At 41.9% G+C, this 20,098-nt stretch overlaps 2 protein-coding genes across 3 annotated transcripts in view; one reads left to right on the top strand and one right to left on the bottom strand.

Moving 5' to 3' along the window:
- The window catches only part of m (miniature), a 17,106-nt gene extending 14,172 nt beyond the window's left edge, over positions 1–2,934 (top strand). For both annotated transcript variants that reach the window (XM_069055768.1, XM_069055769.1), the window contains exon 6: positions 820–2,934. In XM_069055768.1, the coding sequence (XP_068911869.1) occupies positions 820–1,398 (579 nt within the window). In that variant the 3' untranslated portion in view covers positions 1,399–2,934. The remainder of the gene's footprint in view (positions 1–819) is intronic.
- dy (dusky) lies at positions 2,922–20,098 on the bottom strand. The gene is made up of 3 exons (XM_069055770.1): positions 19,839–20,098; positions 9,171–9,247; positions 2,922–5,049 (listed from the first exon to the last, which is right to left on the bottom strand). Exons 2-3 carry the CDS (start codon positions 9,213–9,215, stop codon positions 3,436–3,438), a joined length of 1,659 nt encoding a protein of 552 aa, XP_068911871.1. The 5' UTR covers positions 9,216–9,247; positions 19,839–20,098; the 3' UTR covers positions 2,922–3,435.

Raw genomic sequence — 20,098 nt, 5'->3', positions numbered from 1 at the left:
ACTATGAACAAAACAGTTTGATTCCCAGTATTTGCAATCGCATTACAATTTGCAGTTAAATGTGTTCGTTTGTTCTTCACCGATGAGAAACGACAAGCCAGATTCCTTTTCTCGCGCGACCATAATCGGGGATTAACCTCTACTCCACTTCAACACCAAGACTTTCAGCAACGCTTCTTCCTAATATGCCACAAGTCTAAACGACATCTTCCTGCACAACTCGCCTCATCCAGGTCTACCAACCAAACTCGCATCTGCTCAAATTCCCACATCCGTACCAACAAGATAAATATATCAAATCATATTAATCCGACGTCGAATAAATTATATCTAATTAAATAAAAATCTATTAATGACATCTCTTTATCTACACTTTCCGACATGAATTATGATTATGATTTGCAAATTTCTCGACGGATCTAATTATTCCAATAAAACATTCGATTGAGACGTGTTTGTTCACGTTCCGCTCGTTTGTAAAGTGTGAAATTTTTTCGTTGACGTTTACAACAATTACGATAGCAGCGCCTCTTAAATCATCCCGGAATGAAAACCTACTTTTAGGTTCGGCGGTCACATAAATATTTGCCAACCTGATTGTTAATACACTTGCTTCAAAATTAACGTCGACATTTATTTATTGGTTATAGGAAGTTTGACGGCGGTAATGGCTTTAAATGTTTTCAAATGTAAATTCGACAAATTCCAAACTAAACTGCACAAGCTCGTTATCGTAATTTAATCTGTGGATCTGTCATTTCCATACAAAGCTCATCGGCGCGAGGAATTCCTGGTAAAAATGTGGTTGGTTGTTTGCAGGACATGTTCCTGATGCACGACCAGTTCCCGCACGGGCCGCGCACCTTCGAGGACCGCCCTGTGGCCGCCCCTCGCGCCTTCTCCAAAGCGCCGCCGCTCGAGCGCCTCAAGCGCAAGCGCCGCTCCATCACGATATCCGACAGGAAGGCCCGCAGCGCCGACGTGGGCGTCAGCGGCCTCTACGAAGTCATCTCCGAGGCGGACCTAGCTTTCAGTCCGGACAGCCGAGCGGAGGCGGTCACGGTGTTCCAGGGGCGCATCAGGGAAGAGGTGGTCTACGGGATCTGCATGCCGGTCCCCGGCTTCAGCGTGCTCTTCGTCCTGGTGGCCGTGTCCGCGGTGGTGTCGGCGCTGGTCGCGGGGTCCCTGCTCTACCGGTACCAGCTGCAGAAGGAGCAGCTCGCCGAGCAGGCACGCAACGGACCCATCCCCATGGGGATTTTCTCGGGGTGGACGGGCTGGAGGCTGCTGAGGATGAGGGGGGCGCCACCCCCGCAGGCCAACGGCACCAACGACAAGCGAGTCAGGGCGAGTCAGATTAACGGTAAGACTGACGAAACGCAGCGCAACTGCGAATAAAAGACACTGGACTGATTTGTAGTGGAAGTGCTCAAACTCCAAGACTCCGACGAGGTGTGACATTCAAGTGTCTAACTTATTCTTGTTGTATTTAAATCACGACTCATATTGTTTGTTTAGATGATATGAAAGGGCAAATTTGCAATATGATATGTATAAATGACATTATTTAAATCATAGCTTGTTAAGGTTAGGTCTCAAGGACATTTCTTTTTGTCGCATCGGGGTGCACGCGACATAACCTCAACTACCTGCGCAGATACAACACCGATCATCAATCACACATTTTTTTACCGTATCGAAACCAATTATCAATTTATCACGCTTCAAACTCGTACATTTTTTGGTGACATAAAAATAACAACGTCATTACCACCACAAAAAAAAATTATTCAATTTCCCCAGCTCAGAATTGTATTTTTCGCACTATCTAATTTAACATCATCGAAATTGCAAAACCACCATGAAAACACGATCATCAACTTCGATTATTAAATATTTTTTAGCAATTTCCCCCGACACAATTAATCGGCCCATCTAGTAATTTTAACCTTGAGCAAAATTAGTTGGTAATGACGTCCCGTCAAAGCGTTGCGCTAAATTGTGTTTTTATAAATCATGGTAATTATCATTAATTACGTCTGTGTTGTTGTGTTTGTCACTGCTCATCGTAATGTAATTCGGGGTGTTAAATTCTGGACTCGTTGTGGTGCACCGTCGCGGTAAGTTTTTAGGTTATGTCGACTTTGGCACCCCTCAATGGGGACCGACAGCTCCGATATATACATCTTGTTAAGTTGCAATTTTAGGCTAAGTTGTTGTATATACAGTAAAACCAAATTTGTGGGATTTATTTGTGCAGCAGTGCGCCCCAGCCTGGCCCAGTTTGCTTCACAATCAAAAAACAATTTCAGAGGCTGAGCCTTTGTTCTTAAGTTATTGAGCTCGATAATGTTAAGTAGACAATATTCGTAAATTTATGACATAATTTATTTGTTAATCTAGTACGAGCAAAGTTAAAAGTCAAATTTTATAATAATTAAATGAATTGATTTGTACAGTATTAACCTTCTGAGTATTTTAAAGTTTATTAATAATTATTTTAATTTTTTTTTTTTTTTTGTTAGAATAGCTGTAGAGGTAGAATTGTACATAATAAATTACGGAACCAGAATTACTGCCAGTTCGGTATTGTTTTTTTTATTACTGTACTACTTGTAGCAAAAACAGTAATTCTGTTAATTAATTTTTTTTGATTAGTTAGGCAGTACTTAAATTATTGCTCATAATACGTTTACGTCTTAGATTAGTTTTTTTTAACTGAGCCCTTACCCTGACAAGTGTTTCGTTTGTTTTATTTCTTAATATTTATTTAACTAATTTTTCGTCTTTCGTCGATTAATACTGATAATTGCTCATTCTGCATTGTTTTTATTGAAAAGTTATTGTTAATTTACGATATATATGCATTCATATATGTATATATAAGAGGCTATGTTCTGTGTAAATAATGGGATAATAAATATATATACAAAAATAATCGTTTTATTTTTAATAAATATCGTACAGTGTCATTTTACAAGATGTTCTACCATGTGAAATTTGGACGCACTATGTCTATACAGGTACATACTGTAATAATTGTCTTTTAGATAGAATATATAAATAAATACTTAATGAAACAACTAGATTGGCTTAAGACTAAAATTTTTTATTCTAAAACCAAAACCGACCACGACCGTTCCGCAAAAATTCTCAAACTATGATTGTATTTACAACTCGTGATAGTCTCTACGTTGTCGTAAAAACATTGATTTTGCAAATTCCAACAGCTCAAAAGAAAGATTTTTTTAGGTAACCTTAAAACTAACGCGTGCAGTTTCGGATACGATGCCTGATCACGTTTGAACATGAATTTGAAGACGGACCTAGTCGCAAAGCTCTATTAATTCGCGGATAACGCTCGCCTTGTCGATTAATAAAGCTTTCGACTCGCGATGACCACGCACGTAGCCTTCAACTCGAGCTTTCGCGCCATTACGAGTAGAAGCAGCTTTTGGACGTCGCTTGCTTGTTCTTGTCGCGCTTGCTTCCGGCGAAAGGTCTGAGTCGCACGCACAGGAACGCCGACATCAGACAGGAGACGATCAGAATCCCCAGGAGGACCACCAGAGTGGCCGCGAATCCGGGGGTGGTCATGCAGATCAGCCCCGGACTCGCCAGCTCTTCCTTTCCGGGGAACACCATCGTCGTCGTGTTGTTGTCGTCGAGCGAGAAGGTCAAGTCGCCGGTGGAGACGACCCGGATGACGCGATTCAACCCCACCTCCTTCTCCGGGTCGGTTTTGACGGACCGGCGGACGCGCCGCTCGTCTCTGGGGCGGCCGCCGTGCAGGTACGCTTCGATCGGGAGAGGCGGCGGCGGTGGCGGCCCGTACGCGCCCTCCGGGGCGCTGTGCGCCAGCTCGAGAATCCCGTTCACGCCCAGATGGTTGGAATCCGAGCACTGGTCGGGGCACTGGTACCGACAGATCTGGATCGTGCACTGGAAGTGGACCTCCATGCTGTCGGGAAACTTGAACGCTTGGAAGTGGGCGTAGGACAAGACGGAAGCGCTAGCGCCGAAGTTTTTGATCTTGGTGAAGCGCGACATGAGCTTGGGGCGAGTGACGCAACCCTTCTGGTCGACCAACTGGATGGGGGCGCGCTTGCCGTCGTGCGCCATGCAGTTGCGCACCAACATGTCGAACTTGCTGTCGTCGTCTTTGATGGCCAACACCATCGTCATGGTCTGGCCGATCTTGACGAGGCCGGAGACCTCGCTGGCCCACGGACCTTTGCCCACTTGGATCTGCATCCAGCAGCCGACGTTGTCTCCGGCGAAGTCCGTCCGCACCACGTCCAGCATGTCCACGGGGAAGGGACGGAACGTCACGGATTTCTCGTACTGGTCGTGCCAAGTACAACGCAGTTTCCTCGCTTGGTCCCACACTTCTTGCACCTGAGGGTCGTACTGGATCACTATGATGTTCTCGAAGTAGGTACCAGAACCGGACTCCGCGCCGTACCCGTACAGACCATTTTCGGTGTTCCCCGAGGTACCACACGCGTGGATCCCGATCTCGAAATGTGCGGACGTCCTGCCCAGACCGGCAGGAAGGTGGACACAATGGACATTACTGTAGTGACCCTTGCTGAAGACAATCCCGTAGAAGGGTTTGTCAAAACCGATGTACACCTTCATCAGGTTCTTCTCGCACTTGACGTCGAGCGAGATGATCTTGGGCATGTCTGGAACCGGCGCGGGCCAGATATCGCCGCCGCCACCAGCCGTGCCGTACTTGTCCATCGCCTGTTTGGGTGGGGGCGGCGGTGGCCCGTTGTACGAGTTCTTGTTGTCATAGATCGGCTGTTTGTTCTTCTGGAGGAAGGGTTTGTGCGGGAAGTGTTGGTTGTTTCTCGGGGGGAGATTGATCCCTCCTCTGGATGGAGCGTTGTAGGCGAGCTTCTTGGGCGGCTGGTCTTGCTCGCCCAAAGACTCCAACGCCAGCTGGTCCGGATTGGTGTCGTTGTCGTCGTTGCCGTGCTCTTTGATCTCTTCGGATCCGGAGACCGCTTCGACCACTTCGACGTCTTCGCCGAGGACGGCCAGCTGGAAAGACAGTCAGAATGAGTGGATGTAGGTGAGTCGAGGGAATATGGCTGTGACCCTGTGGATATAACGGACCCACCAAGGACAGGTCAGTCGGCCAGCGTTTATTGCGCGTCCACTTCACGCACACCGCCGCACCTAGGGCGACCATTCCCAATGCATTCCATCAAAAAGCCAAAAGAGACGAACCGATTTGACTGATGCCGCATCACAGTATTGTGACAGCAGCGCCGGACGAACTAATCAAAGAAGTGACTTTGATTCATGACCCGCTCCAATTAATTTTTTCCGCTGGATTTTTTCCACCAAAGCTTTGGTCGGCAGCAATTAAACGTGTCATCTTTAAAAATACGACATTAATAATGCTAGAAACGAGCCAGATAGCCTGACCCTAAAATTTTAATTTGAATGCCGACAGGATTTGGTAGCCGCGGGTGTTAAGGTTAACAACCGGCGGTCCAAAATCTGGAGGAAACTCGCACAATCGACGACGCTTTCGCTTTCTCACACTGATTACGCTCGTTTTTTCCCCGGACGAATTTCGATAACAGTACCGCAAAATTGTTTACAAATTGGTTGAGCCCATTTAATGGCGGCGGACCCAAATTAGGCTACCATTTATCCGATAAACACGACCAAATTTTTTTTCATAATTGCAAATTGCTTTACACATGCGAATTTAGGTTTTAACGGTTGTGGTGAATTTACATTCGATTTTGTGCCGGAGAGTATCTCTCTAATTCGGAACATGCATACGGCGATGGTCAAAAAAAAGCAACAGGCGATCCATCGACCGTAACAATGATTCGAGGTCAGAAAAAGACCCAGATGGCGCATCGGTCGGCGAAAGTGGACACCGGACCTAATTGACCCTTGATTTGGCCCTCTAACTGTACCCGGATTTTAATTAATTTAGTGGGTCGGAATAATGAGAATTGTTGCGAAATCCGTTCGGTCGGAATTAATTGGTCGGAGAACCCATCGCCCATAAACAATACCCGATCGGATAATAATCTAAGTGGGCTGCGACCAGAAGATTGCACGCGGAGGTAATAGATAACTGAAGAATAAATCACGTGGTGGCTTAATTGATTGGTGTTCGTGCAATTAACGCGAGTCTTGCGGCGGCGCTCTTCGTTTTCTCTCGTTTAATGATATTGTTAGACCAATTACACGCTCCCCTGGTTCCGGATGATTTCTTGCGGCGCGCGACGAAAGTGAGGTTAGGAGTCGGTCTGTGAAGCACAGGACTTGGTGCCAAAACTGTCCCGCAGATGGCGCACCGTCCCACTTTTCCGGTCGCCGAACCGGAATCATCAAAGACGTACCGGCAACGATTGGAATTTGAAAATCTCCGCATTGTATCGATATTTTCGTGTTCGTTCTACATTTTTCCGGAATGCGACGTGATCAAACCGAAAAAATCTTGTCTCGGTGTGAAACACGTGTTTATAAATTATTTTGGCAAAAAAATTCATTAGGCGAGATCGTAAATCGTCGAGGATTTTTGGGAAATCACGTCGAGATGGTTTGATTTGCGCCGTGGGAACGCGTCGAAGACGGGGTGATGGTTTTGATTGATCGGTGTGCGCGAGGTGGTTGGATATTGCCTGTCCGGCATCTGATAAGTGTGTGTGTGGGTCAGCGATGGCTCCGGGCGTCCGGTCAAGTCACCGTTATCAGTCCGGGCCTGCCGCAAGCTCTGCTCTCCATGCTCCACATCACCTTAATTAAATACCAATCGATGCTCCCATACCCAAATTGTGTCGGCATCTTTTTGGTGATGGAGACGATAATGGACAAGCTGGGACACACATTTTACCAATAACGGGCCACGAAGACTTGGCCGCCTGGGATGAAAGCGAAATGGTACCAAAGGCACACGGGGAAATGTCAAACGTTTTTGATAGTAGTACTATGAAATACTCTCAACATCTAGTGTTTTTTGTGGAAGGAAAAAATTTTTCTAAAAATTTTGATGGCCTTTTCGTGTCCACTTCCTACGATTTATTTTATCAGTTGCCACTAGAAACTTTTGATAACCTCACACGACCTCTTGAAGTACCTCCGGATGAACTCTTGTTACATAACAAGAGCCTGCGAAGACTGACCAGAATATACAACTGTCATAGTAAAACTGTTGACAATTGATTGAAAAAAAAAAAGATAAAACTGAACATCACAAGGCGAAACATCTGTAGACGAATTTTTGAAGTTTCTTTCTCTTGATGAACAAACAAATTCACCATCCACACCGAGCGTCGTGGATGCGTGTCAAGCGCGCCCGGTTTAAATTCGGGAGGTTGGGGGTTCGAATCCCTTGCCGGACCGTAGTTGGAAGACGTTTTTTTCAGAAGTTTTCCTCTGTAGTCCTGTAGCGTCATACCCAAGGAAGCAAATCCTGCTACACTGACCACATCCTGTGAAAGGACTCGACTGACAGTGTTCCCCCACTCGCGGGAGACGACTTCTCTTAACGAGAGGTCTTTACCGAGGGTGGCACCGGGGATTATATTGGCGACGATAACGGTCTTTTGTCCGAAAAGCCTCTCAAGGCATAACAGAGCCTAATGTTTGTTTTTCAGCAGCCACCTATCCATACATTGACTCTACCAGTTGCTTAACTTCTATGATCGAATGATAATCAGTGCTTTCAATGTGGTGGGGGAGTCATCGCTATTATATAATAAAAAGGGGACATGGCATCGAGGCCGGATTTTGTTTTATCACTGCGGATATCAAGTAATGATTCATTTGAAAACATAGTCCTTTTTATGATTTTATGATTCCAATAGAGTCGTTTTTTATCAGAAAACAAAACGTCACTGGAAGATCTTTTAAAATTTATTCCTCATGAACGAGAACATTTTTCTTCTTTTGATGCAATTTGGAAAAGTTTCCTTATATCATGTCAAGAGTCTCAGTTTCTTGAATCACGAAGTAATTGTATATTTTTATTTTTCATAAGATATTGTTGACATTTTCCCCGCCAATAAAACTAGTTTATTATTGGACGTCTTTGCGCGCCAATTGAGCCATAATCCAGTGGGTTTTATGTGTGTGAAAAAATCGCAATCAGAATAAATTTGAGCACACCACTCGAAATTTGATACTTCTGTATGGTGAGCGATTAAGTGGCGGCCAATAATCCGCCAATAAAAATCCCTCAGCAGTCATTTATTTGACAGCAGCGTTAAACAACTCTTCTCACAACCGTTCGGAAAACTAATTTTTAGAAAGGATCCAGCGTCCCCAAAACAATCGAAGCCGCGCAAAAAACGCGCCGCAATTAGCGTTCGGAGTGTGCAGCTGGCCTAAGCAAGCGTCTAGGAACGACTATTTTATTTATAACACGCAGCTCCGTAATTACAGACCGGTACTAATGTTGATAAATACAGAAAAAAGATAAAATCGCCGCCCATTCACTCAATTGCATTGCTACAATCGTTTACCCTGTTGAGGACCCAGTTCACACGTTTCGGAGAGTGCACGACAACGTGATGTAATTTTTCTGGTGCATCGTTTTATTACTTCCCCATTGTCTGGATTTTTGCAGAGATGATGAGAATCGTGCCGTTTTGGCAAATGGAGCAGAAGACTAGACGAAGAGCTGGTCTAGTTGCGCCGATATTTGGAATCGAGGATGCGAGCAGGATGTCGTGAACAGTTTGATTGACTCGTTGCCGGTAGGTCATGTCACGATGTCGCTGTGCTGTTATCGATCGGCCATTTTATTGTGGCGCGCTCTTCCAACAGCTCGTACAGATGGAAAAGGAAGTCTTCGTGTGCATCCTTGACCCGCACCTACGAGTCAGACCACCCGCTCGAAGGAACGCCTCTAGACGTTTACACGAGAAACGAATAAAGATGACGAGGTTGTGGCATTAGTAAGATAAGCGTCCGTCAGAGCTCTTGGGGTCTTCGGAGAGAACTACTAATCAAATTATCATTCGATCATACAAGTCCAGCCGCGCTGGCAGCAATCGACACTTGGACGGGTGACCGCTCGAGCGCGTCCAATCCTTGCCAAACTCCCCGGAGTTTTCATGCGTGCGACTAATTACCGGAGTCTGGGCCGAGGAGGCGTGACCCTTGACCCGTTCCCATGAAAGAATACTCACCCCTTGACATAACAGGCCGACTACGACGACAACGTGCAACCGCATTTCCTTTCGATCGTCTCCGGGAGCAGGTTATTCTGAAAAAATCCACCTTTTAATATGTTACTTTTGCGACAACAAAATGCAAGTCAGACACAGGAAATGCAATTGCACCTCTAGACATTGTTGCGAGACCTCGAAAACTCCAACTGTTGTTTACTTTGTAGGTTAGTTAATTCAGTTTTGACGACGTTACTCGCAAATGAATCGTCGATTGGGCACATTGTCAAGTGGCATGCTTTGACTCTCGCCGGTCGCGTCGCAGCTTGGCTCGACCGGATCACGTCACGTGATCGCGCTAATTCATTAGTGACGTAGACTCGACCCAAATCGGAACACCTGCGTGTACTCACGCACGACCATAACTCATGCGTTCGTCAAATTGAATAAAGCAGGAGGCCTCGTAAACAGTCTCCATTACATAATGGAGACAAAAGGTGTCAAGTGTTCAACGGGTAATTAATGAAGTGCGCCCCACAATGGACGACGAGATTATTTAGGTGACCCAAGTAGTGAAACTGATGATTTATATTTCGTTGTAACGGTTTTACGCCGAGTCGATATTTATAAATCTTCAGGCTGGTTGGTCGGGTTAAGCACTAATTTATGTTTTGTTTTAAAATGGTCGCACTTCCGCATGAGACGGGCCACCTGTGCAGCACTTTGCATTTATTTTCTTGCGGAAATAAGACTGTCAGAATGAGAGGCTAAAAAGCAGTTTACAAGAAATTAATTGACGATTAGACTCGATGTAATGTAATAATACTAGAACCGAAGAACTGGATCTAACAAAGGATCCAGTCGAGTTCCCGAATGAATTATTGCTTCCATTTATCTACATTTCACTCTATTGGTCCACTTAATCTCTACAACAGAAACAACTGAAGTGAATGGGTCACTTATTGAAATGAGATAAAGTTGATGGTGGTAAAGTGGACTTCTTTATAATCTTAATAGTGCTAATGAGTTAAAAAGTGTTAATTAGTTGTCCAAGCACATTTGCAGATTGGATCACTATCGTACGTAATAAAGAGAGAGAAGTCGAGATAAAACGTTGCAAAAACAAACACAATAAAGCTTGATAGGAAAAAAATACAAAAATGGAAAGAGAATAGTAAAATAGGAGAAAGCTACAATGTAGAAAAAGAAAAGTTCTGTACTTTTTGTACGATGGTGGCCACGGTTTGGCGGTTTTTTAATATAATTTAGTAGAAAAAAGCAAAAAGGAAAGCTTCTCAACAGCTGGTGATTTAACAATAAAGAGTGAATGGTACTTAAGTCTGGCACAAAAAACCTAAAAGCTATCTTGGGAAATTGATATAGCAGTAGAAGAAAATGTACGAATTCTTAGTGGTTCAACAATAACAAATTATTAAATCTGGATAAGAACTTAAGTTTAGCACTAAAGGAGGAAATTGGTCTAGCGTAAAAGAAGACAGGAAGAAAATCGACTAGTACTAAGTGATCTAGCAATGAAGAAATAGAATTAAATAACGCAGCTGTAGAAGAAAATAGAAAGAAAACGTAGCAGTGGTTAGTGGTCGAACGATGAGGTCTGGTGAGAACTAAGTCTGGCACTAAATGTTCGGAAAACAATGTTGACAACGAAGAAGAAGAAAGAAAGACAGTTAAGTGATAGAGCTTTAGAGGGAAGAAAATGCACCGATGATTAGTGGTCGAACAATGAGGAACGGTAAAGAAGCTAAGTCTGGTACTGAAGTTTGAAGAAAGGGAGTAAATTGATATGTCAATGGAAGAAAAGAAGAAAATCTACTAGTAATAAGTGATTTAGCAATGAACTAACTTTAGTTTGGAACTGTCCAAAAAACTATGTTAATAACGAAGAAAAAGGAAATTCAAAGATGAAGAAACAGAGTTAAATGATGCAGGTGTAGAAGAAAATACGAAGAAAACATAGCAGAGTAGTTCGTGGTCGAACGATGAGGTCTGTTGAAAACTAAGTCTGGCACTAAATGTTGAGAACGAAGAAGAGGGAAGAAAGAGAGTTAAATGATAGAGCTTTAGAATGAAGAAAATGCACCGATGATTAGTGCTCGAATAATGAGGAACGGTAAAGAAGCTAAGTCTGGTAGGTACTGAAGTTTGAAAAACTACGCTGCGAACGAACAAGAAGAAACTTGATAAATGAAGAAAGGGAGTAAATTGATATGGCAATGGAAGAAAAGAAGAAAATCTACTAGTAATACTTAAGTGATTTAACAATGAACTAGCTTTAGTTTGGAACTGAAGTTCAAAAAACTATGTTGAGAACGAAGAAAGAGGAAGTTCAAAGATGAAGAAATAGAGTTAAATGATGCAGCTGTGGAAGAAAATAGAAAGAAAACGTAGCAGTAATTAGTGATCGAATGATGAGGTCTGTTGAGAACTAAGTCTGGCACTAAATGTCCGGAAAATAATGTTGAGAACGAAGAAGAAGAAAGAAAGAGAGGTAAATGATAGAGCTTTAGAAGGAAGACAATGTACCGATAATTTGTGGTTGAATAATGAAGAACGGTAAAGAAACTAAGTCTGGTACTGAAGTTTGAAAAACTACGCTGCGAACGAACAAGAAGAAACTTAATAAATGAAGAAGGGGAGTAAATTGATATGGCAATGGAAGAAAAGAAGAAAATCTACTAGTAATACTTAAGTGATTTAACAATGAACTAGCTTTAGTTTGGAACTGAAGCTCAAAAAACTATGTTGAGAACGAAGAAAGAGGAAGTTCAAAGAAGAATAAATAGAGTTGAATGACGCAGATGTAGAAGAAAATAGAAAGAAAACGTAGCAGTAATTAATGGTCGAATGATGAGGTCTGTTGAGAACTAAGTCTGGCACTAAATGCCCGGAAAATAATGTTGAGAACGAAGAAGAAGAAAGAAAGAGAAGTAAATGATAGAGCTTTAGAAGGAAGGTAATTTGTGGTCGAACAATGAAGAACGGTAAAGAAACTAAGTCTTGCACTGAAGTTTGAAAAACTACGCTGCAAGCGAACAAGAAGAAAGTTGATAAATGAAGAAGAGGAGTAAGTTGATATGGCAATGGAAGAAAAGAAGAAAATTTACTAGTAACATTTAAGTGATTTAGCAATGAACTAGCTTTAGTTTGGAACTGAAGTCCAAAAAACTTTGTTGAGAACGAAGAAAAAGTTCAAAGATGAAGAAATAGAGTTAAATGACCCAGCTGTAGAAGAAAATAGAAAGAAAACGTAGCAGTAATTAGTGGTCGAACGATGAGGTCTGTTGAGAACTAAGTCTGGCACTAAATGTTCGGAAAACAATGTTGAGAACGAAGAATGGGAAAGAAAGGGAGTTAAATGATAGAGCTTTGGAAGAAGAAAAAGAAGAAAGACAATAAATGAAGAAAGGGAGTAAATTAATATGGCAATGGAAGAAAACAGGAAAAAATCTACCAAAACTTAGTAGTTCGCCAATAAGGAACGATTAAGTCTGTGAAGTACTTAAGTCGACCACTAAAAGTATGTTGAGATGAAGAAAGTTCATCAGAAGAAAAATAATCAAATAATACAGCTATAGAGGAATAAAGAAAAAATAATCTGACGACTACTAGGAGGAGAGAAAATAAGATAGAGTGTGAAATTTGTACAATTTTAAAATATGTAATAATAATAATAATAAAGATAGATAAATATTAGCACAAGCAGATTGAATAACGAAGGAACAGATTTTACTTTAAAATACTTTAAAATAGTAGACACAAAAAGAAACTAACATTTGTTACGAGTTAAAAAAATCGAGAGAAAAAAGAGAATATTTTATGAGATCAAGAACGATTGGCAGAAGTACCTTGAAAGGCTTCTATTGGTAGTAAAAGCAACCAATAAAATCGAAATGTCACGTCACATTAGTAGCAAGTTGAAAAACTCAACAAAAAAACAATTAGGTATCCACATTAGAGGAACAAAAGATGCTTTCGTGGTACTTTACAAGACGAAGAACGATCAAGATTTCGAAGAAACTGTCTCCCAACTCAAAACATTTGTACCTCTCGACGAAAAAATCAAATAAAAATAAAAGAAACAAGAGATTTAAGATGCAAATTTGTTTGTCCCAACCAATTCGACTTAGTTTAAAATGGCGTCCATAAAAGTCTTCTGCATTGATTACCGTCCCGAGCATGATAATAAGGCGCCAAGAACTGGCAATCACGTAGATCCAGATACATGTATACACGATACACATGTAATCGATGCTAATGGTGCGGTCGGACGTGCTTACAAATTTACATAGGTACCTGGCTCCAAATATGGTACCCGGCGGACGGTACCATCACCTCCATCTAGCGCCCAACCCGACCACCACCCGTGCCATAAATCGATTATTCGACAAGTAATTAAGCGACGGACAGGCTCATAAACTGTCCGGCCTGAAAGTCCCCACTTGTTATAAGTTACACCGACTGGTAATGAGGATTTGTCTCGTAAACATCAAAGGTTCCGTCGAGACTCTGACCCGATCGATATCAATCTGCACCTACCTATTCAATTTATAATTTCTACTTTATAGAGACGTTAAATGGAACTATCACCCAGAGACATAAATCAAGTCCGGGGAATGCCGGAATGTAAGTAGGTGCATGCGTACGTGTCATTATAAGCGTGGTTTGCAGATTAATGGGGATTTAAATTAAATCGCGCCGACTGGCGACCATGTTTATGCGGTCATTATCGTCATTAGCCGTTTACATTAACCACGAGACGGCCATTTCGCGAAAACTTATTCAAACCACCAATCTGGTCCGGTCGGTACGACAGGAAACTGTCAATCTCGATACGCTGGAAATCTCCAACATGCGATGGTGGATTGTTTACGTTAACGAGTCTCGTCGCCTCCTTCGCACGCGACGGTTTTACGCAAGACATAAAACAAATATTGAAGCGCTACCAACCGCAGACAAAACAAGAAAAACTTCCCTAGTTAACCGTAAGGCGCGATCGCAAACGAATTGTACAAACAAAGTACAGTTCTTACTACAATATTTGCGCTCGGAATTGAAGGTGCCGTTTCATAGTGGGCAATTTCTGTCGAGGTTTGCCTTTACGCTTCGGATTTTATCACCTAACGAAGCCGAATTGCCAACAGACTTGACAGAAAAGCTTCATTAGCGCACGCCTAATTAGCGCACATGTTTCCCACAATTTACAAGCTATGAAAAGCCGGTTTGTAATAACGCGAAAATTATTACAATGCGAACAAGTTATGGGATGGCACGAATGGAGTAAGTAGTTGTGGGCTGGAGTCTACGGTGAGTGCCCCAGGGCTCGACTTTGGGGACAATGCATTTTTCCAAGCCGATTGGGAAAAATTGCGATGGAATTTAAGCGTGTTAGAGACTTTGCAACATCTTCAGTTGTAATCTGCAGTACCCGCGGTACCACAGATCCTGTTTGTACAAAATTTGCCTGACGTGATTCTAATGCAAAGTGCAAAGAATCAAGACCATGAAACTTAGACAGCAAATACTTGGAAATCCGTTGTAATGACAGATGAAGGTTGTTCTTCCTCTTTTGAAAAGGGAGAAGTTTTGGGGAAATAAGAAAAAGCTTGCAGGAACGGAAGAGTTTTGCAAGCTTTTGCGCATCGCATGAAAAGGGAAAGCTTTATGGGAACTTTGTTAGGCCGAATGCAAACATTTTGACAGTACTTTTGTTTGCTTCGGAATGAAGCAAATAGAGAGCTCTGGATTGTTGAAAGTACATAGTAGAAAGCAAGAATTTTGCGGTTTGGTAATAAAAAGTTTTGCTTTGGTTCATATGGGAATGAAAAAATCTTAAAATCTTTCGTTCCAAAAGAGAAAGCTTCTCTCATGGTTCTGCGTTTCATGGAGGGTTTAGCAACTTCTGGTAACGATTTATAAGCACTTATGATATATGGATTTCGCACTACATTCAAGAACCAAAAAAAAAGCGTCAAAACAGTGAAAGTTGATTATTTTTCCTCCCCAAAAGAATCGTCATCATTGATTATTTCCCAGAAGGTCAAAACGTTATACTGTAATGTCATGAGAAGTTTTTTTCCTGTTTTCAAAAGGAAAATAATTTCTGTAAAGGAAAAATAGGTTGCAAGAACGGAAAGCTTTGTAGGTTTTGAATAACGATCATATAGAAAGTGAAGAGCTGCCATTAGAACATAGATGGACCAAATGCAAAAATTTTGACAGTACATGTATCTCCTTCTGGAGCAAATAAACGTTCTGGTATTGATTTTATTAGAAGAACTAGCTAAAAAAGAATTATGTAATTTTGTAGTAAAAATTTTTACTTCGTTTCTACTGGAATGCCGCAGGGTTCATCTTTGGGTACTATATTTGTCATTACTGAAACAAAAACCTACGAAATCCTGTTATATTAGCATTTTCTAAACAGCTGTATTATCTGTTGGGACTTTGGTTCAACGATGCAATTATTTCCTCTTTGTTTCCCGTTTTGTCAAATCTGCGTTCTTTCTTTGGAAAACCTCTTCAGTTGAGAAAACAGGAAACATCTAGGAAGTGGTACTTTAATAATTCCTACGAACGAAGCAGTACTTCTTTTGATCCTTCTAGGTTTTTCTTGTAGTTCAGAAAATGTATATATCATCTCTTGGTGTCTCAAAAAACTAACGCCATGACATGTCTCGTAAATGAATCTGTTATTGTCGTTTTTGGGAGAAGAGAATTGACGTGTTTTGAAGCAATTTTCATTTTGAAATGTAGTGATTGATTCATATTTCATCTTTACCATTTTGCAAAACCCTGCTGATTTGTGATATCTGATGGTACATTTTGACAGCAAAAACAAAAAAGTTTTCAAATAAGATCATCTAAATTGCAATTCCTACGAACGAAGCAGTACTTCTTTTGATCCTTCTAGGTTTTTCACAAAAACCTACAAAATCCTGTTATATTAGCATTTTCTATACAGCTGTATTGTCTCTTGGGACTTGGTTCAACGATGCAATTATTTCCTCGTTGTTTCCCGTTTTGGCAAATCTGCAGGAATCCTTGCGTTCTTTCTTTGGAAAACCTCTTCAGTGCAGAAAAAAGGAAAAATCTGGGAAATGGAACTTTAACAATTCCTACGAGCGAAACAGTACTTCTTTTGATCCTTCTCGGTTTTTCTTGTAGTTCAGAAAATGTATATAATGCTATCATCTCTTGGTGTCTCAAAAAACCAACGCCACGACCTTTCCCGTGAATAAATCTGCTATTGTCGTCTTTGGGAGAGAAGAATTGATACGTTTTTAAGCAATTTTCATTTTGAAATGTAGTGATTGATTCATATTTCATCTTTAATATCTTGCAAAATCCTACTGATATCTCGATATTTGGTACACTTTGACAACAAAAACAAAGAGTTTTCAAATAAGATCATCGGACCAACGAGGCAATACTGCTTTTGATCCTTCTAGGTTTTTCTTGTGGTTCAGGAAATACATATAATGCTGTCCCGAGACGATCTCATTTCTCAACAAACTAACGCCATGACATGTCTCGTAAATAAATCTGCGATTGTCGTTTTCGGGGGAAGAGAATTGACATGTTTTAAGCAATTTCCATTTTGAAATGTAGTGATTGATTCATATTTCATCTTTACCATCTTGCAAAACCCTGCTGATTTCTGATATCTCGAAATCTGGTACACTTTGACAGCAAAAACACAAAAAGTTTTCAAAAAAGATCATCCAAATTGCAATTCGTATGAACGAGGCAGTACTTTTTTTATCCTTCTAGGTTTTTCTTCTAGTTCAGAAAATGTATATAATGCTGTCCCGAGATGATCTCATCTCTTGGTCTCTCAGAAAACTAACACTATGACATGCCTCGTAAATGAATGTACCATCGTCGGTTTTTGGTGAAGAGAATTGACATGTTTTGAAGCAATTTTCACTTTGAAATGTAGTGATTGATTCATATATCATCTTTACCATCTTGCAAAACCCTGCTGATATCTGATACCTCGATATCTGGTACACTTTGACAGTAAAAACAAAAACAAAACAAAAATTCAAATGGGATAATCCAAATTGGTTTGAAAAAGTTGTGATATTTTGAATTGACGCGTTTTGAAAGAAGCCAATTAATCAGGCACCATTTCTCGTGGAGATTTTTCATCCTACAATAAATAATTTTAACGCGGCATCATTAAATATAGCGGCATAAAATTTGCATGTTATTTTTATCAAGATTTATGTGCGCTGATGGTGTACAACAACATTAATTGCCCCTCTACATAATTGATTTATTTTCAGTGTGAGTACTTCGACCATGAATTATTGCACGAATTACAAATTATTACATTTTATTATACAGCCACCACCAGCGCGCTATAACGAAATTGACAGTTTAATTACCGTTTTATTACTCGGAACCGTTACCAGCGCAAGTAATAACCGAATAAAACGACGAGAAAAAAACGGCGGCAACAATTTTCCGAACGTCTGTGTGGCAACTCCTCCGTGTAACGATCTTGAAACCGAAAGTTGTGAAAAAGACTCGTAGGAAGTAAATCAGCAAACGCGTTCATTTGCATAATAAGCCGAGATTGCAGACGCGACAGCTATTGAAGAATTTTTTAGATGCTTCGTGTTCTTCACAGGAATTTGAAGATTAAAACAACTACTTCATTACATTCGCGCCACAACAATTTGTCTTCATTTGTGAGACCAACCACGGATGTGAAGTCTTCACACCGAGGCCTTGAATTTCAAATCGGCCCTCTTGTTCGCCAGATCTAGCTCCCGGTAATTGCTATGTACGAAGACAACTTTTTGGACAGAGAATGAAAGAGTCTTCCACGACTTGTCTTTTGGGCAACTCGATTTGCATATTATCTAGCTTGACCAGTCACTTGTACTGTCCAGATTTGGTCCCAACTGGTCCAAAAGGGTACCTCTGGCACTAGATGTCGCCATTCGTGTCAGATTCCGCAGCCGCCTAGACCATTCCGGGTAAAAACGGAAAACTGCAGGTGACACTGATCCACGATGGTCTTCCCGTTGCACGGATCTAACCGTAACGTCCATCGATGGCTCGGCCGATGATTAATGCGATCAGTTTTTGCTCCACCACGTATAATACGACAGAATCCATCTTGACCCGACCGCGTTACAAATAAATCCGCGCAAAACTCGATAATTATCACACCGAGAGTCCACTACCATTAAATCAAAACGCTCGTGGGCAGTGTTTATTGGGTGTTTATTGCTAAGCCGGATCGTCACATCTCTCTCTGTTACGGTTCGACGCCGCCGCCGACAACAAAAACCGCCAAAGACTAGTTGTGCTTAATTGATTTCATTATGATCTTCGCCATTCATCGATTTTGACCACAGTACCAAATTAAGACGTCGCTTTTGGTTTATTTTCACGTGGTCTCGCGTTAGTACCTCAGGTGCCGTAATCAGTACCACTCGAGCTTTTAATTATCCTTTTAACCTTTCACCACGGAGTTATCTTCGTTTAGATCGGCTAATGTTTGTTTACGTGAAGGTTTATTTGTCCTAATTAGGTGTTTCCCACGTAAAGCACTAACCGACGAATGTAGCGGAGGTGGTACCTGTTGCTGCATTCCCAAAGAATCGTGCGTAATCTATCAAATTTTGGTATTTACTGTTTCCACCAAAAACCAGTTCCTCAGTGGTTGTCTCAGATTTTACAAATCACTACCGCAGTACCGACAGTACTAGTTTTCGATCTGGTCCTCCACCAAATAGTACCAGATCAGACCAAATAAACTATGCCATCTAATACAGATTAGGAGATAGTACTAGTATCTACACAAATATTTTCTTGATGTGCTATTCGCATAACTACAAGCTCAAGCTCATTTCTAAATTTTGCATTAAGGTTAACCAAGACTAATTTGTGTTTACCAGGTTGTGTTTAATCGTGAGGTAATTTTGATTAAGTGAGTTATTTAATTTGCGAGTTCTTTCAAATATTCAGAGCTCGAAAATTGCTTCAGCAATAGAGGTCAACCGTTTTTTTCTTATTTAACGCCACACGCTTAAAAAATGTAGTTTATATTTAAATTTAAATGAAAGGGGTCATCACAGTTTGAAGCGAGAAGCTTTTTCCAAAAAATCTACTTTTTCGCACTAGTGGGCAAAAATTTTGACATCGCGCGTGCAACTGTGGCAATTTGGTGGTGTGAAAAGGACCACCGAGTGAGGTCCAAAATAGCTTTTTTTCAAAAAAATTTTGGCGAGTTTTTGCAATGGTGAGCTTTTACAAAATCTTTGCAGTCTAAAGGACTTGAAGAGTGTCATTAGTATTGTGTGAGGGTTGGTCTAAAAATGTTGCCACCCCTGGATGACATCCCGACGCATCGATATGCGATTGACCCTGACACGCGATGACCCGCTGGCCGAGTAAGCGAGCAGAGAAGAGCAGACGAGGTGCCGCCAGTTGGCCGTTCACAAATGTTAATGAGCCAGCCGCGGCGGCTCTTGCAGCCTTAGGCTCGCTCTGGGCCAATGTCAAGGCCTGTCCGTCCCGCTTTAGCGCTGGCGCGTCTGTTGGGGCGGTTCGCCGCCCCCAACCCGGGTTTCAGGTGCGTCTCACGGCACCAGGACCGAGGTAATCGCGAAACGTTTCGAGCTTTCGGGGTGTGAAAAATCGGTGTCCTACCTGTGTCCGGTGGCGGCGCCCCTGAAAGGTAATCCTGCTCGAGGAGAGCCGTGGTACACTGAACTAGTTTAGGGGTTGGCGCACACTCAAAACGACACCAGCTAACGCGAAGCTCGTCCGGACCAAGAATGGAATCCACCTGTCTCGTGGACTACCACTATAACCGCAAGACCACGCGGAGCGCCGAACAGGGGCCCCACCAGCCGCCCGGAAGACCGCCTCCTGACCCAGACACGGCTCTGTACAGTTATTCCATCTCG

This window comes from Tenebrio molitor, chromosome 8 (assembly GCF_963966145.1).
Source record: "Tenebrio molitor chromosome 8, icTenMoli1.1, whole genome shotgun sequence".
In the NCBI taxonomy this organism is placed as follows: domain Eukaryota; kingdom Metazoa; phylum Arthropoda; class Insecta; order Coleoptera; family Tenebrionidae; genus Tenebrio; species Tenebrio molitor.
Note: the sequence above shows the minus strand (reverse complement) of the source record. Positions and strands in the feature narration are given on the sequence as shown.